This window comes from Microtus pennsylvanicus, chromosome 3 (assembly GCF_037038515.1).
Source record: "Microtus pennsylvanicus isolate mMicPen1 chromosome 3, mMicPen1.hap1, whole genome shotgun sequence".
NCBI lineage: Eukaryota > Metazoa > Chordata > Mammalia > Rodentia > Cricetidae > Microtus > Microtus pennsylvanicus.
This window is the reverse complement of record NC_134581.1, coordinates 35,474,061-35,500,222: the sequence shown is the minus strand read 5'-3', so window position 1 is coordinate 35,500,222 and position 26,162 is coordinate 35,474,061. Positions and strand designations below refer to the sequence as shown.

The window sequence follows — 26,162 nt, the reverse complement described above, 5'->3', positions numbered from 1 at the left end:
GCTCCCATCTCCACTCCAGTGTTTCCCCAACTGCACCAGGATGATGTCTGTAGGAGTGAGGGACAAGAGGACAACATGATACCTCACAAACCCTACAGCCTCAGTCGGCAGACCATTTTCTAAATCTGTTGGCTTTGCTGAAGCAATTAGTCATCATGAGGAGGGCTCACGGGAGTTTCTCAATTGAGGCTTAGAACAGGTTCACCTTCCCATCAATCATTCCCTTCAAGGCTGGCGTCCTTCCCAGGCTGTTTCTCCCCTAGGGAGAAAAGGTCCCGAGAATGGTATGGCAGCTCCTTCTGTGAGCAAAGTGAGCTCAGTCAGTCATTTCAATGCTGTGATTGTGTTGTTTCTAAAAGCAGCAATATGTCTCCAGCATCCTTTCCTAGGAAGTAAGGCCCATCCCCAAAAAGCCCTTGGTGAGTATGGCCAGCCCGGGTGTGGGGGCAGAGTGAGGTCTCTAGTTAGTAGCTTCAGCTAGAAAAAGCGACTCACATGCAGAAAATTGCCCTAGATTAACAACACTTAGAAATAAATAAAACACAAACACAAAAACTACTAGGAAATTTGTAAGTCGTGTATGTTTCAGTGTGGACCGAGATCTAGAGTCAAAAGAAAAACACGAAACCCAATATGGCTGAAGCCTAAGAGAAAACAGACATGAATCAGGAGAGAGACTGAGGACTCCCCTGCCTTTGCTCTGACTTGGCCATCCATTTGAGAAGGGTTCTTTGCCGCTTCCACGTCACTGTGTGCCCTGGGCTTCACAGCCTTGAAGAATCAAGGGGGACAATCGCCTCACCTCGTCATCTGGGGGAATGGGTCTTATGGCGCCAGTTCTGTTCTTTGGAAGTGTGTGCTGGAACCCTGCACACGTACACACACACACACACACACACACACACATACACACGCACACACACACGCACACACAAGAAACAACTATGCGGTCTTGTTTTATTTATACTTCTCTTTAAACACTTTCAAGAAGTTCAGAAGAAATAAGACCTAGTCCCTTTTATAAAAAGGAAAGTCACAGTATGCAGTCGGAGCGAACAACTCAGAAACAGCTGAGAACAGACAAAATGACTTCATGTGCCTCTACTTTCAAAAGCAACTTTAAAATAGAATTTATCCCAACCCCTTCCTCCCCTCCACAGACAATGAAACAGGGACCCACAGAGGTCACCTGACTGGAACACTGCCACAAGTCAGAGGGTGGCAGAACCGCAAGCAGACCTTGAGAGTCCTCCATCAGTGCAAGTGCCTGTCGGTCACCTCAGCTCTGCTGTGAGGAGAGGAGAGGAGAGGAGAGGAGAGGAGAGGAGAGGAGAGGAGAGGAGAGGAGAGGAGAGGAGAGGAGAGGAGAGGAGAGGAGAGGAGAGGAGAGGGTACAGGCTGCACAGGCTGGAGGGAGAGGGCCAGCCCAGAGGCAAGGATGCAGGTGGGGCTGCTGGGTGGTCACAGTAGTGACCAGAAAGGTGAGTTACAGTAACGAGCACCTGCGTCCTAGATTGAAAGAAGAAATAAAGACAAATCCTGAAGGGAAACTATAAACCTCAAGACAAACATTCCACAGAGACTGTGTCAGGTACAGGTTAATAAGAAATGAGCAGAAAAATAATTAAGCCGTGTGACCTAGTATTTGTCAACATAATGAATGCCTCCACCCATTTCCTACTTTACCAGGATGTAGTCTAGCATCATGTAAGTGTTTCCTGTAACTTGGTTTTGAGAAACCTGTACCAGAAACATGTTGGATACTATCTGGAGTGCAGATGTCTAGGCCTATCTACTCCCAGGATGGACAGTCACTAAGTCCAACTCCCAGATTCCACTCAGAAAACTGAATGCTAAACAAGTTTCCCAAGTACGCTTACAAGAAACAATGCTATATACAACCATGACATCGCCCCTTCTCCCTCTAGTGGTCCCCATTCCCATGTCATAGGGACAGCTGTCAAGATACACAGTGAATGACCCCAAGAAACAAAGGTGCTTGCGACCCAGCCCACTTCATTATTAAGCCTCCACTTCCCATCATACCATAAGAACCAGGTAGACTTATGTGCACTAGGCAATAGCTGACTAGATATTTTTTTTTTAGATTTATTTATTTATTATGTATACAGTATTCTTGGTATTCTGTCTGCAGGCCAGAAGAGGGCACCAGATCTCATCACAGATGGTTGTGAGCCACCATGTGGTTGCTGGGAATTGAACTCAGGACCTCTGGAAGAGCAGGCAGTGCTCTTAACCACTGAGCCATCTCTCCAGCCCCTACTAGATATTTTTAAGCCAAAAGTGAAAATTAGCACCGTTTGCTAGTGAGGGGAAAAATCACACTCTTAATCTTGAGTATGTATTTCTTTGAGAACCAACTTATTAAAAATAAGGCAATAGGGGTTGGGGAGATGACTTAGTAAGAACACCTGTGCAAACATGAGGACCTGAATTCAAATCCCCAGCACCCACGAAAAGAGCGGGACAGCGCTCCATATGCCTTTAACCCCCCTGCACCCAAGGACAGAGAAAGGTGGATCTGAAGCTCACTGGCTAGCCAGCCTAGCTGAATAGAGACCCTGTCTTAAGAAAAGATGGCAAAGAACAATAGAGATAATATTCAGTGTTCTTCCCTGGTCACTGCATAGGTACACACACACACACACACACACACACACACACACACACACACTCATATGCAGTGCCTGAACCACACACACATACCCCAAACAAACAGGACAACAAAGCAAGAGTCACGCGTGTGGACTTAGTGAGCTCTATCTACTGCATTCTTGCTTCACTCAGTAGGCAGGTAGAGCACCCCCAGTTCTACCCATCAAAGCTACAGAAGGCGGGGACACTCCAGCTTTCTCCGCATCCTGGGCTGCTGGTGTTTTGAGGTGGAGATGTCTTGAGGAATTGGGAGATGGGAGCATCTGAGAGGTAAGGTAGCCAGCACAGCTGGTAGTAGCTTCCCATCTACTACCCTCAGGCCTTCTGCCTGGCCTTGCTCTCAGGAGAACAAAACAGTCCACGAGAAAGGAGGCAGAGGAAAAGACAATTCAGACAAGAGTGCTGTATTCAACAAAACACCTGTTTATTTCCACAAAGTGCAGAAAGCCTGACAGGGCAGAGAAAGGGCGATAGCAAATCTTTCCACACTCAAATTACTGAAATAATTACTCAGAAATTTATTTTGAGGAAAAAGGTTAAAGCAATTTTAAGAAAATTCCACAAATGAGAAGGGTAAAATAATAGTAAAGATTATAGCTAAACAATACCTATAATATCCTAAGTCAGTGTGTAAATAGACATTTATAGTTTAGATGAAATTTTCCAGCCACTGCTAACAATGCTCCCTCCAAGAGCCAAAGACCATCTGACAAAACCCCAACACCAATTATGCGAAGTCCTCTCTTGAGTTGTTGGTCATGGTTGTCCAAGCGACTCTCAAAACATGGCAGGCTATTGCTACCACCCTTGGCTGCCTCCCACCCCAGAGGAGGAAGCTAAGTCCCTATTGCTGAAAATACCATGTACTTCAGAAATAGGGGCCAGAGGCCCCTAGAACATACCTGAAAGACTCCCCTCTGAGGACTAGTGTTCATGGTACTAGGATGTGCCACACAAACTTCCAAAGGAGGTAATCAAGCAACAATCCTACCCAGCTAAGATATGACCTACAAGAACCAGCACGGCACAGTAACCCTAAGGACGCAGTAATGGCATGCTAACATTGGAAGTAACACATGCCATGGCGGTAACCAACAGCTTTTTAATTGGACTTAAGACCTCCTCAACAAGAAGGAAATCACGCCTGGGACTGGAAACCTAGGCAACTACTCAGAACTAGTGACGCCACGGATGTTGGAGGAGAACCTACAACCACCACCTTACTAAACTAGCACAAGTCCTAACTACACTCTGAATACTTATCTTTATACCCACACATAAATGCAGTCTTCACTTCTCATCGAGGAAACTTTTCTTTGCAACAGAGACCATTACAAAAAAACCACAACCAATCAAAATGTAGAGTTGTGGATCCCAGTCCCAATGGATAGATCTACAATTCAACTCCCACAAACCTAATGCTCATGAAGATATTATAGAACATTATAGAAGATAGAGGAGAAATTTTTAGGAGCCAGAGGATCAGGGAGTTTGGCGTATGACTGTGACTCCTAGGAATATCAGAAGTACACCCATAAAGTCTCACCAACACGACTGCTAGACATGAGCTGAGCAAGGACAACAACAGATGTGCTAAAGTAGATGAGGGAGCCCAGGAGGCGTCAATCCTATAACCATAGGCAATAAGGAATGCTAAGAGTGGGATAACCTTCCTCAAGGCAGAGCACACCAACTGGTTATCCAACACCACACGGGAACCCTGAAAACATACATAAAGGTAACCTTACAGAGTATTTAGGAGTGCGCACATGCACACACACACAGACACACACACACATACACACACCAATTAATGGGGAAAAAGGGCCATGAATTTGAATTTGAAAGAGAGCAAGGAGGAATATTTGGAGGCTTTGGAGGCAGAAAACAGAAGGGAGAAATGATGATGCAAATATATCATAATCTCAAAAAATAAATAATGAAAAGAAAGAAGGGAAAATTCTGTGAATGTGTGGAGGATACCCAGGTCTGGTTATCTCTGACTTGGGGGATGGGAGCTTAGGGAAGAATGAAGGGGAGCACCTCTAGAGACCCAAGGGGCCGAAACTCCCATCTTAGCTCCTCAAGCACACATGAGGTTATAAGACCTCAGTGGCAATGTGACGTGAACAAGTGCCTGTCTTCCTCGGTCCAGGTCTCTCTGCCTCCTGACCTCACTTAAAGCCACTCCTGGTATGTGGGGCTGATCCCTGCACTATCGCCTTTCCAAGGTCTTTGAACAGGCTCCCAGAAGATTATCTTCATGCCAGAAATAAGCAGAGGAAAAGGCTGAAAAATGACACTAAGCTCAACATCTTCAATAAGGCTGATTTATATAATAAATATAAATTTCTGTGTGTGAATACATACAAAGCATAAATAAGAATAAAATGACAACATTTTTTTTTCTCTAGTAGTTTTAATTTTCTTGACTTTTTTTGTGTTTTCCCCTTTTTCTATCATGGAAAAAAAAACAATCATTTTCTAATCAAGGGAAAATGGTACTTTACAAATAATAATGGCAGGCTGGGGAGATGGTTCAGTATGTATAAGAGTGATGCTGCACAAGCAGAAGAACACACCTCCAAATCACCAGCATCTTGTCAAATGCTGGGTGTGCATGTGCATGTGCCTAGAGCCCCAGTGCTATGGGGAAGCAGCCACCCCAAAGGATGCCTGGGGCTTGCTGGTTGCCAGCCTAGCTCCAGGTTCAATGTGAGACCCCGTGTCAAAGGAATAAGACAGAAAGTGACCTAGCAGGACAACCTCCGTATGCACATGTGTGCACAGACCATACACAGAACATCCTCCCAACACCCACAGACATCCACACGCTCACAATGCACAATAATAATGGCTAAAATTTACCCATAATTGAGCAAGGCAAGTAATAGATGAATGAAGCCCATCTGTGGAGTACAGGGTCTGAGAGTAGACAGGAAAAAAGGTGTAGAGATTAAAACTTCACTTCCTCTTTAGCCCACTGCTGCTGTGTATCTGCAAAATCCCCAGGCTCCTGCCTGCATAGTTCTACAGCACCTGTTTTATTTATTGCTTATGTTCTTAAGCTTAAACTTCAATGCTCACACCAAGCTATTGCTTTTTTTTAGCTGTTGACAGCAATACAGGCAAATGAATGAAACCAATTTTAGTTGTGACTTTGTATAAATGCTAATGGGGTAAAAGGTAGCTGGGTGTGAGGATTATTGTAAAATGATTAAGTTCTGAGTAACTGTGTTGCAAGTGTGGTTTTTCCATTATGAAAATGATGGAATTTAAATGTCAGTAGATTCTTAACTTTAAAATTCACAGCAGCATGAAACGAAACAAGACCTAAAGTCTCCTGCTGTATAATAGCTTGTGTGTGTGGTGGTGGTGGTAGTGGTGGTGGTGGGGTCTCAAATTCTGATCTCATCTCAAAATGCTTCAACCACATCATCTCCACCAAGGTAAGAGAATACCCTTGACCAGCCTTGATTAATCACACAGGGGTAAGAGAAGAAGCCTTATGTTTCTCCATGTCTACATATTCCCATACTAGTAAACCACACAGCATACACAGGAAACAAATTTGACACAGGGAAACATTCTCTAGGACACAGAATACTTGAGGGTGTCCCTCACCCTGCTCTGGTGTTAGAGGATTGTGAGTCTCAGAAGGATATTAAGAAAAAAGAACATGTTGTTATCAGATAAAATATAACATGTACAACACCCAGAACTGTTTGGCAACTTTTTCCGGATGCACCTATCATAAGAAAGAATAAATAATAGATAAAAATCTTAAAAATCTAGGTTCAATACTATCTCAGAATGCCAATACTTAAATCTATATCTATATCCATATAAATATATATATAAATATATATATGTATATATATTTACACATACACACACATACATATTTGCCCACATATTATTTTCTTTATCTTAAGAGTTGTGAAGATTTTTCAAAGGCTAATGTTTGTGCAAACATTCTAAATTACAAAAGGCAACAATCCACTTAGGGAAGAACTATTAGCTCCAGTTATGAGGCCCCAAGGTCCTTGGAAACTCCTTCCATACACTCTGCATGGTCAAGAGCAGCTAGATAGAGAAGGAGTTAGGTGTTGGAAAGAATAAAGATGGCTTCTTCAGACCAGGGGCCAAGGCTGTATTCTCTCAACCAAGCATGGGCTCCAAAGAAGAACCCACCTGAGCATCCTCAGAGGAGTCAAGACATAAGTTAGGAGGGAGGCAGATGGCTCAATCTTTTATCCAAACTTCTGCCAGGCTATGACTAGGATACACAGTGCTTAAGGCAGATGAAACCCAACTAAGACAATAACGGGAGCAGGTGAGAGGTGAGATTTCAGAGTTGCCCGGGAACCTTGTGGACCTCTGGTCAGTTTTGGTATGTACCAAGGAACACCAAATGCAAATCTCTTTCCTGGGCACCATTTTGACTAAGGCGGTTTTGGCCGCAGGAAAACTGCATAGTCACTAATGGAATAAATGGCATCTTCATGACAATCAGTAATTGCAACTGCATCAATGAGCACAAGCCTGTAATATCATGCGGAGGCCACTCTGCCATAGCCATCAAAATCTTTAAAGATGGCACACAAATGCCTCTAGAAAAAAAGACTCCCTGATGCCAAGTGCCTTTGGGAGATAGTAGTTCTTAAAATCCTCAACTAGCCAGGCCGCACTGAAGCACATCAAAGGTCCTACACAGCCTTTTTGTTTAAAAACATATGTGTGTAACTAAAACCGTCCGGAGGCAACATTATCTAGTGGCTAAGAGTGGGGTGCTGCAGAGCAAGGCTCGCCACTTCATGTGCCTCCATCACTACTTCCGCCGGCTGATCAAGCCTATCTCTGGGGCTCAGCTTCTGTCTTCTGGAGCGGGAATAATAACGCGTCCTCCAAACAGTGCTGTTCTGAAACTGAAATAAGCTAATGAATGCCAGCCATTGAAACAGTACCTAGCTAGATACATTAGTCTTAAATGGCTGATGTCAAGTTATTTTTGTAAGACCTAATAATATCCTGTAGAACCTGTTTCCCGACGGGATGCAAGGACAGGAAACCCCTCTTGGTTGGGGATACAGCTCAGCTGGTAAAGGGATTGTCACATAATCATGAGGATCTGAGACTGATCCCCAGAACCCAGATGGAAAAGCTGGGCATGGTGATGTGTGCTTGTGCTCTCAGACCTGGGGAGGAGTGTGCAGGAGAAGCCAGGCAGCCTATTTGTTAGCTCCAAGCCAATGAGACCCTATTTCTTTTTTTTCTTTCTTTCTTTCTTTCTTTCTTTCTTTCTTTCTTTCTTTCTTTCTTTCTTTATTTATTTATTTATTTATTTATTTATTTTGTTTTTTTAAGACAGGGTTTCTCTTTGTAACAGTTCTGGAACTCGCTTTGTAGACCAGGCTGGTCTCGAACTTACAGAGATCCACTTGCCTCTACCTCCAGAACATTGGGATTAATGATATGTGCCACCGCTGCCCAGAGAAGAACCCTATCTTAACAAGCAAGTGTTTATGTTTTTGTTTGTTTTGTTGTTTTGTGTGTGGGTATTCAGGGATGGTTCAGCAATTAAGAGCACGTGCTTCTCTGCCAGAAGACTTTAATTCAGTTCCTAGCTCCCACATCAGTCAAATCACAACCACCTGTTACTCCAGCTACAGGGGCTCCGAGGCCAAACTGGCCTTTGTGGGCACCACCTGTTACACACACACTCTCTCTCTCACATGTAAACATAAAGAAAAAAACTTTAGTTTTTTTAAAGTTAAAAAAAAGGCAAAAGCAAGTTGAATGGCTCCTGAGGAAGGAATATAACACCTGAGGTTGACCTCCATGCACAGCTACATAAACATTGCATGTGTTCACATCAACACACACACACACACACACACACACACCACACCACACACACACACACACACACACACACACACACACACACACACACACACTCGAGGATTCCTCTCCCTAGAAAAAGACACCTCTGGAACTGAAAAGCAGCGCAAATACGTCCATTTTAGTCTTACTATCACCTGCCTTCCCTGGACATGTCTCCCTGTCTGCTAGAATTAAGACCATAGGAATAGCTAGTTCTACCAGCTGTCACAGGCTAGGATTCTAAACAAAAACTTCATGTATGGAAACCATCCATTCTTGCCCTGTACGGTTCTCTTAAAGTTCTTCTGGAAGTCTCAGGTTTCAGCTAGTCAGGTCACCCTGAAGCACATGTGGGACTTCAGGCCAGGAGTCAGCTACCTATCCGCATGGACATGGCACAGGCTGCCTCATCCCTGACCTCTGACCATGCAGGGTGGAATCACTAGCAGCAATGATGGCAGCAGCAGGTGGGCATTTACCTGCTCCACAGGAGTCCTCTGAAAGCCATCTGTCTCGGTTTCTGGTACCCAAAGTTGGCTATTATGCACCTTTCCTTTGATGTGGTCTTAGTGTCCACATGAGCCCAATCCTATAAACAGCCCCCCCCCCCCACTATGTCTTACTATGCAGCCCTCAAACTCACAGAGATCAGCCTGCCTTGCCTCCTGAGTGCTTGGGATTAAAAAGTTGTTGCCCCACGACAACTGACCCCTAACCAGTGCCTTTTACGAACTGAGAAGGAACCCTTCATGTTTTCCTCACTTGTACAAAGCTCTACGCTGAAGTTTCAATGCAGATGTCCATCAGTACTCAGCCTGGTCGACAAATCTCACGAACTAAGCACCCAGTCCAGCTGGGAGCAAGCAGAGAAGAGAATGCTGCTTCTGCCCTGCACATAGACTACCGTGCTCTGCTTCCCTCTAGCCCAGCCTTCTGGATTTCTAGGATATCCCATGCCCATGCTGATTGCAGGATACCTGTGCATCCATCCATCCCGTGTTTTTTAACTGCTGTATACAAGCTCTATGTTTTGTTAATACAAAACTGAACAAAACACACATTCCCCTTGTATTATTTCTTCTTCATCCCTATGACAGAGTACCCGATAGAAATGACAATCACAAGGGAAGATTTACCTGGGCTCCTGGTAAGAAGGCTCAGTCCATCACAGTAGAGAAGGCATGGCTGGGCTCATGCCAGCGGGTGTGTGTGTGTGTGTGTGTGGTATATATAGCAAGCTGTTCATACCTCAGCCTATAGGAAGTGAAGAATGCAGGCAACAACCAGGGGCAGGCATAGCCTTCGAAGGCCTGCCCCCAGTGGCCCACTTTTGCTAAAGTATCTCCTCCTAAAAGACTCCAAAACAGCATCACAAGGAGAGACCCAATGTTACAGATAAGAGCCTCTAAGGCTGTTTTAGATTCAAATTGTAACGCCCCCTGCTCTCACTCACATACATTTCAGTAGAGGAAAAACAAGTGCAATCACTTCACAAGGTGGCGGGGTTCAAAAATAATGGTGATGAGAAGGCAACTCAGGGAGGGAGTCAGGTTAAGCTCTCGTGGGAGAAGACCTGAGCTCCTGGAGCTGAGATCCGAGAAAGACAGAGAGAACTAGCCATGCTAGAAGACCTGGCACAGAGTACGCTCCTAATAACAACCAGCACGCTGATGCTGTGGCCAGAACCAGCCCGTGGTACCAGCTCGTGCTCTTTGTAATCAGCAGGAAGCCACAGGAGACTTCTAAGTAGGGAGTGGTTATGCCCATGCTCTTCCTGGTGCCTCCACAGTAACCAAAGTGCAGGGATTCTCAGTGAAATCTGCATTCTGTTTGCAGATAACCACACTGGAAAGACCAAAGTGCTGTCACAGAGCAGAGGGGAAGCTAGAATTCTGACACAGAAAGAATTCACCTCGGCTCAGTCAGTACCTTGGCGGGGAAGTAAGAGGATGGAAAAGACGAGGATGGGCATCATAACCAGGGTCATTTTAGCTCCTGCTAAAACAGCACTTAGGATGTGTGGGAAAGCGAATTTCCAATTAAAACCAACCTCAAATGCAGGCAGAATTGGTGGCTCTTCTCTCAATTATCAGAAATGACTAAGTAGGTGTTACAAAGATGAAATGGAGAATATTTCTCTCCAACACTGCCAGAAGACTTCCCTGTCTCCTCTGATGCTTTATGTGAAAAGAAGACCTACTGAAAGGAGCCATTCCCAGAATGTTCCTGGTAAGGATGCATCATCATCTTTCTTGGGGTAAGGGCAGGGATGAGACTTCAGGAGATATTGTTTGTAAGATTCTGCCAAGTGTGCCATGTTCTGTGACAAGCACTCAGCAAGGGAGAGAAACCAGGGGTGGGGTGGCCATGGGAGGGACTCAGCCGCTGATGATCTGACAGAGCTGGGGACTTTTCTCATTCAAGATGCCTCTGGTGGCTGGATGCCCTTCCGTGTGTCTGTGTTTACATGATGCTGAGACGCCACCCTCAAAGGGTGAAAGTAGAGAAAATATCTGTTTCTTCTCTCAAATCTTCCTCTGTTTAGATAACTCCAATACCTCTAAGCTCTTGAAGACTACGTTATTCTCTCTTTACATCACACCCAAGACTGTTGTCCTATTCCCCACCCCCAATATGCCACAAAATTCACAAGTGGAGACCATCACCCCAAATGGTACATGAGAGAGAGAGAGAAGAAAATAAAATATAAATGCTGCTCCCCGTGAAATAATGGCTAAGTTTCTTGTACTTCTCTCCATAAAAGGATGTGTTTGTATAAAGTTTGTATCACTCATTACACGGACTGATTACAGAATTTCAAATCACTTCAAATAAAGACTATCATTGCAAAGCGAGAGAGTGTGTGTGGACAACTTGGTAGAGACAGCCCACCTCCACCTACACTCACAACCCTCACAGCCCTTCAGGCAGCACTCAGTCAAGATGGGCAATGGGGGAGGCCAGCTTCAGACTGGTCTTCAGTCTGAGGCCCTCTGGCTCAGTTTCCCTCCTGCAGGAGAGGGTGTGCTTTAAAGTCCCTCTGAGAGTCTGGGACTGAGGCTGGTTAACATCTGTCAATCTTGACACTGTCCTAGAGTACATCAACAACCCTCCCTTCATGAGAACTGCCAACTCCACCTGTACTCCTCGGCACCGTGTGCCCCTTCCACCAGCTTCTAAAGCCTCAAGAGAGTATTTTTTTCTACTGTCAAAGGCCAGAGAGATGCACTCAGTAGCTTTAGGTCACAACACAAGCTGTTACTTAATTTTCATTTGCCACTCATGTGACAGTTTGCTGGCTGCTAGGGAAGGAGTACTCCTGTTGTTCAGTCTACTGAGCAGCAGAGACCTATAAAAATTAGTACCCATGGAGGGGAAAAGGACTAAGGGAGGGCTGAGGAGAGAGAATGGTGCTGGGAACTGTTCTTCATCTTTACTGAACACTTGGTCAGCATCTAACTTCAAGCTTATCATAGCAAAGCCACTAAAAATGACTTGACGTTTTTTGCTCTCAATCAAAACTGTGAGAAAGGAAGTGGCATTCACAGGCCTCTTGGCCAGATCTTTCAGCCATTTCTCTTGAGAAAGGGAAGATGGAGGCTGTAAGGGACTTTGGCCCCCTAGGAGTTGAAACAGGACACACTAGACACCAAATTTCCAGCACAAAGGAGATTTATCTCCCCGAGGGGCAGAAGGGGTGGGGGGTGGGGCTGCAAAGGCAGAAAGCAGTAGCAGCCGGGGCAAGCAGGGGCTTTTCTGCAGGAGTGGGTTTTTAAGGAGAAAAGGGGGAGTCTGTATTTGAGTTGGTAGATCCTGATTGGACATACTAGTCAAACAATGAATTTTAAAGCCAGGCAGTGGGGGTGCACGCCTTTAATCCCAGCACTCTGGAGGCAGAGTCAGGCAGATATCTCTGTGAGTTCGAGTCAGCCTGGTCTACAAGAGCTAGTTCCAGGATAGCTGGTGCTGTAACAAATTTTGATTGTTGGATCTCGGTGTTTTGTCTCAGGAATGAGTCGGTGGTCAAATAAGGGAATAGACCTTGGGGCTAGCTGCAAGAATGTAATCTAATGGCTTTTAGCAAGGAGAGGGAAATGGGGAAGGGCAATACCTGCCTGCACCACGTTATCCGTGCTCGGGCCTGTTAGGGAAGCCTTCAGGGGTTAGGACCTGGAGTTAGAGAGCTATGGGTTCTGCCATTGCTAGATAATCCTTGAGTTCCAAGACTACGTGTTCACGTACTGAAGAGAACACTGCAGTGCATGCATCAAGCTCCTTAGTATCGTCATATGAAACTATGTTTCTTCATGGTTTGCGTCCTGTGAATGATGGAATCCCTGAAAAGCATCTTAGTTACAGAGCTGTTCCTTACCTTAAAGGAATTCATTTGGCGAAGGGACAGAGGCAGTGAAGCGTTGCTCCTCGACAGTATCAACAGCAGTTCCAAGCAGGTTGCAGAGGGCAGGGTTAAAGGGTGGACGCTGATGTCACTTTCCCATGAGCTGGCAAGCCTGAAACACACAGATATGTTAACGTCCATAAATGCATGGTCAGAATTATGCATTTATGACATAGAGAAAAACTCATTTGTGTGTGTGAATATGTGTGTGGAGAATATATAAAGGTAGAAATAAAAATATATCAAAAATCCACGAGGCTGGGCTTGGCACTTACTGCCAAGCCTGAGAACTTGAAAAAGATCCCCACATGGTGAAAAGAAAGAACTGACTCCTGCAGGTTATCCTGTGACCTCCGGCGTGTGCTGTGCCATGCATGCGGGCATAAACACACACACAAACAAAAAAAACCCACACAGAATAAACTTTTTATATTTACAAGGTAAATGTCCAAGATAGTTTTATGCTGTTGCTGGCATAAAAGAGACAGATTACACATTTTTCAGTAATCAAAGTAAAATAGTCATATGACATGCAGGCCTATTGGAGTGAAGCCTGCTGCGAGGAGAAGGGTCATGATAGTTCATTTATTTTAATAAATAAAGCTCCCCTGAAGACCAGAATGCAAAATAGCCACACCAGTCAACCATACAGGCTAGCCAGTGGTGGCACGCACCTTTAATCCCAGCAGCCACACTAGTTAGCCATAGAGGCCAGGCGGTGGTGGTGCACACCTTTAATCCCAGCACTAGAGAGGAATATAAAACAAGATGAGACAGGAACTTGCTCTCTTCCAGTCTGAAGATTTCACAGAGGTAAGAGCTCTCTAGTGGTTGGTTGCTTTGCTTTTCTGATCTTCAGGTTGAACTCCAATCTATCTATGGGTTTTTATTATTTATGCTACGGGGAGGGGGGCAGTAACAGCTAACATACTAAATGCCTCCCATGTTCCACATGCTTTCCCCCACACAGAATGCTGTGATGGCCCTTCAGCCACATGCACAGGAGCTGCCACCTCCATTTTACAGATGTGGAAACATTCTCAGTGTGGAGGACCTAAGGAAACCTCTGGGTCGGAGACTTTCAAACTTTTAAAGGGTTAGGATCCTTTTGTTCCAAAGTCTTGCAACGGGCCAACTGTCATGCAAATAAAAGCAAAGGCGCTGTTTGAAGAGGTTGGACTGGCAGGATGCTGCCCTTTATCCTTCACAGGGGCCTTTGAAGAGGCTCTGTGAGGCTCTGTGCAATCTGCGGAGCCCATCTGAGAACTCTTTCATGTGCGAGAGCAGGAAACCGAGCGCTGACACTAGATAAGGCAAGAGGCGCTGTCTGAGATGAGACAGCCGGGAAGAGAGCAGTAAGGCTGCCTCTGGAGCCCCGACTTGCAACTTCCCATTTAATGATAAAAATCCAGGAGACAATGATGAGAAAACAATACAGGAGCAGTCGATTTTGCTTCTGTTTGCTTGAGGATTCCTGGTGTGATGCCTGCTACAGCGCTTTGCCACCATTCTCAGTCTTAAAGAAAATCACATATAAAATATATACTATGTAGACATTTACTTTGTAAACAGATGTATTCCTTTGGCATTTTTCTGAAGCTTAACCTCTGCAGGTCTCACTTTATACACACCAGCGGTAACTGGTAGCAGCTTGGGGAGCACTGGTGGCTGAGGCATGACCAACTTCAACATTGTGGAGGTGAGTCGTGATGAGGATTTAACTCTATTACCAAGCTTTGATTTAACTCTATTACCAAGCTTTTATTTTGCTCATCCATTTCTGCTGTGGGTGGCAGAGCTAACTCTGCCAACTGGGTGGACTAGAATAGACTGCACTCATTCTCCTATATTAGACCCGACTTCAGCAAGGATGTGTTTGAATGAATTCTCTGTGCTTCAGAGATTGTTAGTCTATATTGACTGGCTCTGCTATTCTTTCTGCTTTTGCTCATTATTTTGCATACTCAACATTTCTCTGAAATAGAAATAATGACGCTATCTTTTAAAAAGTGAAACTTAGGTATAGTCCTGTGGCTCCAGGCTCACTCTCCACCCCTCTCTTTCTGCCCTCCCCAAGCCACCCTTCCTGTCCTGTACAGCACTGAACTATATACTCTGGCCAGTAGAGGAACCTAGGTCTAGACAGTAGATATTCTTCCAATGGGCTTGAACTTCTAAAAGATGTGCACAATGTCATTTCCTTGGAGAGACCCTGCTTCTCATTGCCTAATGGCACACTTCTATCTATTACAGCACTTACCACCACCCTAGCGGTGTTCTTATTTGGAATGTGTTACCATCTCTCCCGCTCCAGGACTAGGCTTAAACATGAATGGATTCCTCTTACTCTGCAGTCTTATTTGGAGATAAAGATTAGGAAGTTGCCTCAAAGCTGCTTCTTTGACATACACCCTTAGTTTTGTTTTTCAGTTCTGGGGATCAAACATACGGTCTGTGCACACTAAGTAAGCACTCGACCACTGTGCTACATCCCCGTTCCCACTCACAATATCATCACCTTTTAAGGCATAACTGAAATGCCCAGGGCTAGAGAGATGGCTCAGAGGTTAAGAGCATTGCCTGCACTTCCAAAGGTCCTGAGTTCAATTCCCAGCAACCACATGGTGGCTCACAACCATCTGTAATGAGGTCTGGTGCCCTCTTCTGGCATGCAGGCATATACACAAATAGAATATTGTATACATAATAAATAAATATGTTTTAAAAAAAGAAATGCCCCCCAACACACACAACTGTACATTTAAAAACAATTTAAGTGCTCAGAATTTATACTTTCAAACCCACCACTCACAACTGGACTCACGGAAGCTATTTATTTACATTCTGAAATGTTTAAATGTATAGCAAAAATATTTGTTTCAAACCCACATCTTATTAAAAGCCACATGACACTTCCTAAGCATGTTAATGTCACTTGGAGCTCTCCAATGAGCTCTGACACCTAACCCAGGCTAGCCATAGGCCTTTAAGAAGGGTTTCTTATACAAATCAAAACAATTCTGAGATTCCATCTCACATCTGTAAGAATGGCCAAGATAAAAAACACTGATGACAGCTTATGCTGGAGAGGTTGTGGGGAAAAGGGAACACTCCTGCATTGCTGGTGGCAATGCAAGCTGGTACAGCTCCTTTGGATGTCAGTGTGACAATTTCTCAGAAAATTAGGAAACAGCCTTCCTCAAGACCCAGTAATATCACTTTTGGGTATATATCCAAAGGATGCTCAATTGTGCTACAAGGACATGTGCTCAATTATGTTCATAGCAGCTTTGTTTGTCATAGCCAGAACCTGGACACAACCTAAATGCCCCTCAACCAAAGAATGGATAAGGAAAATGTGGTACATTTACACAATGGAGTACTACACAGCAGAAAAAAATAACGACATCTTGAATTCTGCAGGAAAATGGATGGAGCTAGAAAACCTCATTTTGAGTGAGGTAACGCAGACACAGAAAGACAATTATCACATGTACTCACTCATAGGTGGTTTTTAAACATGAAGAAAAGGAAACCAGCCTACAAACCACAATCCCAGAGAACTTAGACAACAATGAGGACACTAAGAGAGACTTACATAGATCTAATCTACACGGGAAGTAGAAAGTAGAAAAAGACAAGATCTCCTGAGTAAATTGGGAGCATGGGGACCTTGGGGGAGGTTTGAAGGGGGGAAGGGAGAGGCAGGGAGGGGAGCAGAGAAAAATGTAGAGCTCAATAAAAATCAATACAGTAGTGAAAAAAAAGAATAAAAAAAGTTTCTTGACTGAAATGAGCATTGCTGGAGCCTGCTGTACTGTGGGAGAGCACATTCAATGCAGGACCACTTTCTTGTCATTTTCCACTCCCTTTGTGGCAGTAATATTTTTGCAAGTCAAGCAGAAAATAAATATACAAATAAATATTTTAAGAGTTGTCTGGATTTATTATGGTTGTAAGATGTTCTCTACAATGTGTGCTTAAATTTTATAAGTGCAGACCTTAGGTTTCTTCCATCGTTTATCCTGTGCCTAACACACCCAGACAATGAGCCAGGCATACTGACTGCATCTGTTGTCTCATTTCCTAGAGGGGCCCTGACTGGCAGACACTGTTTATTCCAGCAGTCAGAAAGGTTATATGATTGTCACCAGCACCACATGGTGAGTGAAATTGGTGGGACCAGAGTAGTCAGCTTGGCTTGAATTCAAAGCAAATGATGTCCCCATCACTCTACATGGGCATCTGAGGATGGTGTGGAGACTGTCATCCTCTCCAAGCAGAAAGATGCAGACCCTTGGCAACTGGATGGGCTGATGCCCATCCCTCCAGACACCAACCTTTTAGCTTATAATGTATGGAGCTCAGTATATTTCCACTCTTTTATAAGAAGTTATTTTTATCTTTCTCAAGATATTACTTTATTAATAAAGTATTCCAAAATTTGAATTAAAAAGGTAATAGGACACACACAGGAAAATATTCATATTAGATGAAAATATCTCTATCTCAGGTAAAAAAAAAAAGGAAACAGTATAACACGTCAATAGCTATTTTCCTTAGAGGGAAATAACTGTAATTTTGTTCTCCTTCACATTTGCCTAGACCTAGAAATCAGCTATTTTCATGATGCCGCTATCAATTCTGGTATAGACAAAGGCATGTTTCAATGCTGAGTAAAGGTTCCAACATTCTAAACGGCTGTGGTGGAAACCATTATAAAGGACATTCAAACAAAAATGAAAAACTTTAGCATTGCCTTATCATTCACCAGCAAGTCATTCCGGCTAAGCACACTACAGAAAGGGTACTTCAGAAAATGCTGAGTTTAGTTCTTGACTCATGTAATAATATGTGAGAGCAATACCTCATGTACTATGCTAAAGCAATACTTCATGTACTATGTCACAGCAATACCTCGTGTACTATCTTACAACAATACCCCATGCAATATGTTACAGCATCGTGATTTACATTCCTATACTGATAGTGCCAAGAGTTCCATGGAAAAGTAGTTATCCGTGGCTCTCTGTGATTATGAACATTTGCATGGTTTTAACCCAGCTCTTCAGGCATCTTGTGATTTAGCAGTTTTCCTTACTAAAGCCCATGAAGGGAAAGCCTACTGTCCTGATCCCAGAGCCGGGAAGTGATGGAAAGAAATACAAGCACAACCCTTTCCAGCCAAACCCCACATTCTGTGCTCTACCATAGCAACTATACTAGATATGATGCGGTTGCTTCCATCCCAAAAGATTGTAACCTAACTTCCAGGTATCCTTAACCCCTCACTTGAAGCAATGTGAATAAACTTATAATGCAATTAGACCAAGAAGCCAGACTTAAGCTGGATCGGGTTTCTCATACACAACCTGACCCAACAACTAGTCCTACAGCACATTATCTATCAACGCTAAAATTTACCAAATGCCTTTAATTTTAATCATTCCAAATATTATTTTAATCGCATTAGTACACAGACAAAGTATTACATGAAAAAGAAAAGCAGTTGTTTAGGAGAATAAGAGTTCTGGCTATCTTTCCTCTAAATCTCTAGATAATATTTTCACAGCTTTTTTTCAATTACGAAAGCAGTGTGGGGGTAGCAGAGAGAAGAGGAGACAGGACAGATGCACAAAAGAGGGGAAGATGTCGGGACATGCTTAACATCCAGTTTACGTTAAAGCAATCACCAGTTACATTACACAGATTTTCAGACACATGTTGACGAAGCTGAGGTGTCACTTGTGGCTATCTACCCGCGACTCAAACACTGGCACTAAAATCTGCTCATGAAGAAGATCAAAGCCTCTTGTGAAACACAGGGCAGAACCTGGCTTACTTCTGGCATTTCCTGCAAAGCATCGTAACTATTAGATGGGAATCAGTCTTTCTCCTCGGAATCAACAGGAAAGACACTTCAAAGGGAACAAGGAACCAAACACCAGTCGAAAGTTATTTCTGTGACTTTTAAGCACTGGGAAGGAAAAGCTTTCCTAAGAGACCAGAACTGTCAGTTGGGTGACCTGGGTCTGAGAGACTAAAATGCAAGCTGAGGACACACGGTCCGCTTTTCTAAACCTTTGCATCAGGAAAATCCCCAGAGTCATAACTACAGGGCCTGTCTATTCTGAGACAACAAGGAGGGGAGAAAATGTCGTGCTTTCACTTCCAACAGAAATGGTGATATTGAGAACAAACAAGCCAATCGATATCAAGAAAATAACCCAGAAAAATAGAAGGTGGAAACACGGAAGTTGTTCAGTGCAATGTAAACTGGACTGACAGAGAAGACATAAAAGTGTGGTGTAAAATGTTCAACATATGGTATGAGACAAAAAAATAATAAGACGAAAGATGTTAACGTAAATCTTTTATCTCTAGCACTTTTGTAGATGAGATGGCTCCTTTAATGCTAGAACCAAAGACAACAGTGTATAAGAAATATCTAAATAAAATGTTCTTCATGCCTGTAGATGCCAGAAACTCAACTGATAAACTACAATAATGGAAAGTCCACTGATTCAATCCCACAATGTAAGAAACCAGGCATGGGACCACAACTGGGCCATAGAATCATGAACATAAACTTGTTTGATATGTAAGTTGTCCAAGCAAACGAACTTTAGAACCTCTCTCGAGGACACAACACAGCAAAATAACTAAATGAACTGCTGCTATGATTCTGATTAGTCATGCTAACACCACTACCCTTACTAAATCGTACTAGTGCATGCATGTCCACAGCCCCGGACGCCACCCCAGCTCTGAAACTCTAGCACTTAGAAGGTAGAGAAGGAAGAAATAAAAGTTGAAAGTCATCCTTGGCTATACAGAGAGTTCAAAGCCATCCAGAGCTACATGAGGCTATGATGGAGAGGGGGAAAGGGAGAAACAGAAAGACAAAGAAAGAGAACTAACTCATAAAAACAGACAATAAATATATGTACCTAATACATTTTAAATATAATTTATTAAGTAATAAACAATATCCACATGAATTTTTTATGGAAAATTTGGAGAAAAACTTGATTAAAATTCATACTAATTACATAGCGGACAATGAGGACTACTGAGAACTCAAGAACAATGGCAATGGGTTTTTGATCCTACTACACGTACTGGCTTTGTGGGAGCCTAGGCAGTTTGGATGCTCACCTTACTAGACCTGGATGGAGGTGGGTGGTCCTTGGACTTCCCACAGGGCAGGGAACCCTGATTGCTCTTTGGGCTGACGAGGGAGGGGGACTTGATTGGGGGAGGGGGAGGGAAATGGGAGGCGGTGGAGGGGAAGATACAGAAATCTTTAATAAATAAATTAATTAAAAAATCATACTAATTATCTAAATTAAAAGACTGTTGAAAACCAGAATGTGGGTACATGATTCTTGAAAGTTCTGCTTTTCAATCTGTCAGGAAGACCTATGGCCTTGTGAAGGGAAACCTCCCACATATCAAAAAGTTCAGGAGAGGACTAAGAGAGCTGCCCAAGATGCAGGAAAGCCTGGCAAGATCCTCAGCACAGCCCAAACCCAACATTACACCTGCCCTCTCAACACTCTGGGGTGGAGGGATGGGGATAAGAATTTCAAGGTCTTCCTCAGTTATATAGCCTAAGCTAGGAGAAACCCTGTCTTAAAAAGAAGTTCCAGGGAAACAGTTCTGCTTTAAACAATGTATTAATGGGGAGGAGAGATGGCTCAGCAGCTAAGAGCACTAGTTTGCCCTTGCAGAGGACCTGGGTTCAATTCCTAGCACCCTCACTCTTAGATGGGTCATAACCATTCATAACTCTAGGGAATCCAGTGCCCTCTTCTGACCTCTATGGGCAATGCATGCACATGGCACACATACATACATAAAGGTAAAACATTCATACAAATAAAGTAGATAAATGTAAAAAACATACCAACAAATCCACCTCAAAATTAACGTATTAATTTTTGCCCAGAAATTGAGATTTTGCTTGTTAAAAATAATCACATTGTTGCAAGATACCAGTTGTTGGGAAAACAAGAATATACTTAAAGCCAAACAACCAAAAACACACAAAAGAACAACAACAAAATCTAGAGCACTCCAAATACATTCCTTTGGTTTATTAATAGGTTTTATTTGGAGACTCAGAAGTGGGTGTTACAATGTAACCCATGCTGGCCTCAAAAATCACTGCAGTTCTTAAGTGCTGGGTTTACAGATGTGAGGTCCTGGGGATTGAACCCAGGGTTTTGTGTATACTAAGTAAGTACTCTGCCAACTGAGCTACTTTAAAGAGAATCTAGTCTATGAACAAGCCTCTCTGAAACTTCCTAATTGGAGTAATATCACTGAGAACATAGAATTGGAAGCCCATTTAAAGAGGCCAGCTGCTCCCTTACAGCCAAAACAAAAACCCTTTGTGTCATACAAATTTTCAAACATACAAAAGTAAGAGACAAGTCTAGCCAGCTCATAAACATGAAACTGAGAAAAACACGGAGCAAGCCCTGTAGACTAACCCACTCCATCTGCTCTTAATGTCTGGTTTTTCGTGAATTCTAAAAACCAGTGAGTTACAGGCATCAAGGGCATCTCTGCCAGGCACCAACCACCACAGGAAAGCTCATTTGTGCTTGTGCAAACCAATGGAGCTCTCCTAATCTCCAATCACCTTTCTCAGTGCCTGTCCCATAAAGATCCCCAGGCCCTACCTTTAGACAGGTGAATTGGACACAGGCCCTCCTATCGTTACAAACTTTCCTTTTGTAAAATTCATTTTCCCCCCATGATTGACTCACTATGTGGCAGGTAGGGTTTAGTAGCATTTCCAACAACCAACTTCTGAACAGTCTAGAAAATAATTTACAAAAGCTGTACTTTTGGTTCTGAATGAGCCCATTTATTACTTACATAGGAAGCCAAAAGTATAAGAATAAGTTGTTAGAAGCAGAGAGACAGCAAAACAGCTTTAAATTGGGTGCTTAAAACATGCAACGGGAAGGAGTGGAGCAGCTCAACAAAAGGCAATATCATCAAACCAGGGACTGAAAAAAGCCCAGCAGAAGTCAACAGGGGAACGGCAGAGTTCCTGACTGAGAGTGTCCCTGATGGATCAGGGTGTCCTTGCCAATAAGGTTTCCAAGGGAAAGAACAAACAGCAGTGGCTAAAAAACACCATCAATGTGGGTACTTACTGGCACCCAGCAGAGACTGACTCTAGGCAGTCCGAGAGTCCTAGGCAGACTTTTCTCCATCCTTTACATGGACGAGTTCCACCTTGTCTCTCCCACAGTAGACATTTTTAGTCTGGAATAAGCACAGCCACTTTAAATGGAAGTTTACCTGACAATTATTGTTTATTCTTTTATTTTTTATTTATTTATTTATTTATTTATTTTGGTTTTTCGAGACAGGGTTTCTCTGTGTGTCCCTGGCTTTCCTAGAACTCACTTTGTGTTGGTTCCCGGCCGCCCGGCTAGCTTAGACCTGAATAATCACATAAAACCTGTATTAATCAAATTCTAGGATTGAAGGCATGCGTCACCAATGTCTGACTTGACAATGTTTTAAAAACCTTTAGTTGCTTGCTGTTTTCCCCTTTCCTTGTTACAGAGTTGGGGGGCAGCTTGCCCTAGATAGGGAATACTGGAGGATATTGGAAATAAAGGTGCTAGAGTCTGGGATTTTGACAACCCACCAATATAACGTTCATTACACCATTATTCTCTCAGAATATATGTCCTGAATTACTCTGGGGGAGATTGCAGACAACAGATCTTCAAAAAATGTTCCTTTCTTTGAAAGGGCATCCACCATAAAATTTATTCTACTTCACAAAAAAGAAATGACGCACTATTATTCAATTTGTAATCAGTGTTTAAATGGCTCCAATTGATTTATTAATATGTCTACAGTTTGAGTGTAGACTAAAATACACTGCAACAGGTTGACAACATATCTTAAGTCATTGGCAAACTATGCACCGTCTACTGAAGGACTGCATCGTTATGAAGGGTTCAGAGTAGATAAGTGCATAGAGACAAAGGAGATCAGAGGCTTCCAGATGACAGAGCAGAATGCCATGGGCCAGGACTTCACTGAAAGACCAGACAGTGGTGGTTTTACAGCTTCCAGAATACACCAAAACCCACTGAACTGTACCTTGAAAAAAGTGATTCTGTGGTGTATATATTATACTTCAGTTTAAAAGGGGGGACTTAAAAACAATATCAATACCTTTAAAGAGATCATTTTATGGTATACATATTATACTTCAATTTAAAAGGGGGGACTTGAAAACAACATTAAATTAGCTGTAGGAATACCAACAGATCGACTTAACCCTTTGCAGGATGGGTGAGTATTAGAGGCACTGACTGACATAATCGTAGAGCAAGGCACTCCCAAGAAAAATTCCGACAGAAACACATTAAATCCTCTATTTAAAATTCACCCTGAGCAATGTTTGCTTTCAAACAGATGACTATGAGACAAGCTGGCTCTACACCATATTGCTTTACCTACAAAATACTTTTTATATTTTATTTACACTTTTTTTGCATGTATGAGCATGTGTGTGCTTGCTGTGTGTGGTTACTCATGGGTCTCAGAGCATGTGTTGAGGACAGAGGACAATCTGAAGGAGTTAGTTGGTTTTCTCTTTCTGTCACATAGATTCTGGGGTTCAAGCTCAGGTTGTCAGGCTTGGCAGCAAGTATTTACCTACTGTGTCACGGTGTTGGCCCACAAAATAATTCTGAAACGTTTATTTGTATTCATTATTTTTACCACTGTTCCCTGTCTCAGCCAGGAAAGCAGTCTCCAAAACACCCGTCTTGTCAGGCTGCCATTTCCAATCTTTTGTCCTTTCTTTATTTTTTTCCTCATTTAAAGACTATAATTTCTCCCAATTAGTTTCCTCATTTAAAGACTATAATTTCACCCTACTATTATTTTGACACAACCGTAGATTCACATGCTATTGAAAGAGATGAAAGGAAGATAAGAGACCAGAGGAACAGCCATCCATAAGGCGTTTATGCCGTCCAAGTAGAACTTCCAGACATAAGAGTCGGACATGGTGGCTTCTCATTCCAGGGGTGAGGAGGCAGAGACAGAGTGATCCCTGAGGCTCACAGGCCAGGAAGTCTAGCCTAACTGGTGAGCTCCAGGCCAGTGAGTGACCCTGTCTCTAAAGAGCTGGGCAGTAGGCTGTGAGTGATATCCAAGGCTATCCTCTGGCTTCCACAGACACATGCACTGAAGTACATCTGCTCATACACATCTAAAAAAAAAATTAGAGATTCTATCTTTGATTCAGTTCCTCTTAGTGGTAAGAATCTGAAAGTAGAATATATCACCATTGACAGTCCAGTCCAACAGGTACGACAAACAACTCTCTCTCGCACTCCTTCCCTCCCTCTCTCCCTCTCTCCCTCTCCCCCTCCGTCCGTCCGTCCCTCCCTCCCCTTCCTCCCCCCCACCCCCGTGTGTATGTAGCTGCACCAAGTTCCATCACCTGTGCAGATTCCTGTGCCCACGCCAACGGCTCCACATCAAGGATCTGTGGGTCTTGAGGGTGTTTTCAAGGCAGCCACCATCTTTCCTCCCTCCACCCCCTACCAATCACTGATCTGGTCTTCAACTTCGTGGTTTTGCTACTCCAGGGACATCCTATCAATGGATTCATACAGCATGGAGCTTTCTGGGGCTCTGCAGCTTCTCTAGGATAAAAGTCCTAACCACAAATGCTGGACCACATGATAAACAAAAGCATTTTCTTAATTTTAATGCAGTCAAACATATATCATCTTTTTTCTTTAAGTTTAGCACTTTTTTGCATCCTGTTTGAGAAATATGGAATGGACTTTTAAGGTATTTTAATGCATTCTCTGCTCCTTCGGCCACTCCTATTTCTTCCACATCCTTCACCATCCCTGACTGCCATTACCCATTAGCCCGGTCAACTATTGTGGTACTACAGCAAATCCTATGTAGGGGCTCATGCTGGAGGCCTCCAAATTGCACCCTGGACATTGTTTTTTCTTGTCTCCCTGCAATGAACAATGCTACAGTAATGCTTCTGTGTTGTAAGAGCGGCAAGCCCGCTTCCTGCCACCCGGCTAGCTTTACCCAAAATAATTACACGGAAACTACTCCCACATCACTTCTGTTTCACCTGTAAGTCTTGACATTCGTGTACCCTGATGTGTACAAACTGGATTCTAACCATCAGAGTTTCCGGAGAGGACTTAGCAGGTGAAAGGGCAAACGTCCTGTCAAATTGACCAGGTATCTGTAGAAGATCTACACCACTTCACAATTTACAACAATCCCTCAAAGTATTTATCTCATACTCCCACCAACAATGAACCAACAGACGCAATTTTTAAAGGTGGATGGAAAAGAGTATATTACAAGATCTATTTGGTTTACATGTGCCTGATTCTAGTGGACTTAACTTTCCTCTGACACATTCGTTGGCCCTATCTCTACCTTCATGCTGGAGTTTGAACTCAGGACTTCATGCACATTATTTTTCATTTGTTTTTAACTTATTTCAAATTTGTGTGGCATAAGCCACTGCACAACTCTAAGGGTGTCCTTAGATCCACCCTAAGATGCTGTATTGTGGAACTGTAACTAACCTTCCTCTACAAGAGGGAAGTTGGTAACGACATAAGATTCAGCTAAAATGAATTAATCCTGGTCAGTCTAGTTACTAGTCACTGACTTGCATAACCTTAAATTCCAAGTTGCCTTTTCTGAACCATTAGAAGACAAATCCTAGTGACTAAGATCTGCGAGGTCCCTGAAATTCTTATCCATTAAAAGCTAAGTCTTCAGTCTGCAAGTTTATTGGGGATGGGGGTGATATGTCAAAGAGGAAGGGTATCACAAGAGGAAGCTGGTCACACGGGGCATTCTCTAAAAGGAAATCACAAGACCTTGTCCCTCTCTTCACTTCCCAGCAGCCGCAAGGTAAGCAGCTGCCTCTGCTAGGCATTCCCCTCAAGCCGTTCAGCTGTGCTCCAAGTTCTCAAACAAAAGATTGGCTGACTATGGGCTGAAATGTCTGAAGTCTAAAGCCAAAATAACCCATCCACTCCTCTTTTAAAGCTGATTATCTCGGTGTTATATCACAGTACCTGACACCAAACCACTGTGTGTTCATGAGCAGTGCCCGTGCAGGGGTTCTGGACTTAGCAAGCTTAGCAGTTCA

At 43.3% G+C, this 26,162-nt stretch overlaps 1 protein-coding gene across 1 annotated transcript in view; it reads right to left on the bottom strand.

The window, feature by feature from the left end:
- Positions 1-26,162, bottom strand: part of Ube3d (ubiquitin protein ligase E3D) — a 134,609-nt gene that overhangs the window by 42,371 nt on the left and 66,076 nt on the right. Inside the window, exon 9 of the mRNA XM_075967734.1 lies at positions 12,935-13,073. Within this exon, the coding sequence (XP_075823849.1) occupies positions 12,935-13,073 (139 nt within the window). The remainder of the gene's footprint in view (positions 1-12,934; positions 13,074-26,162) is intronic.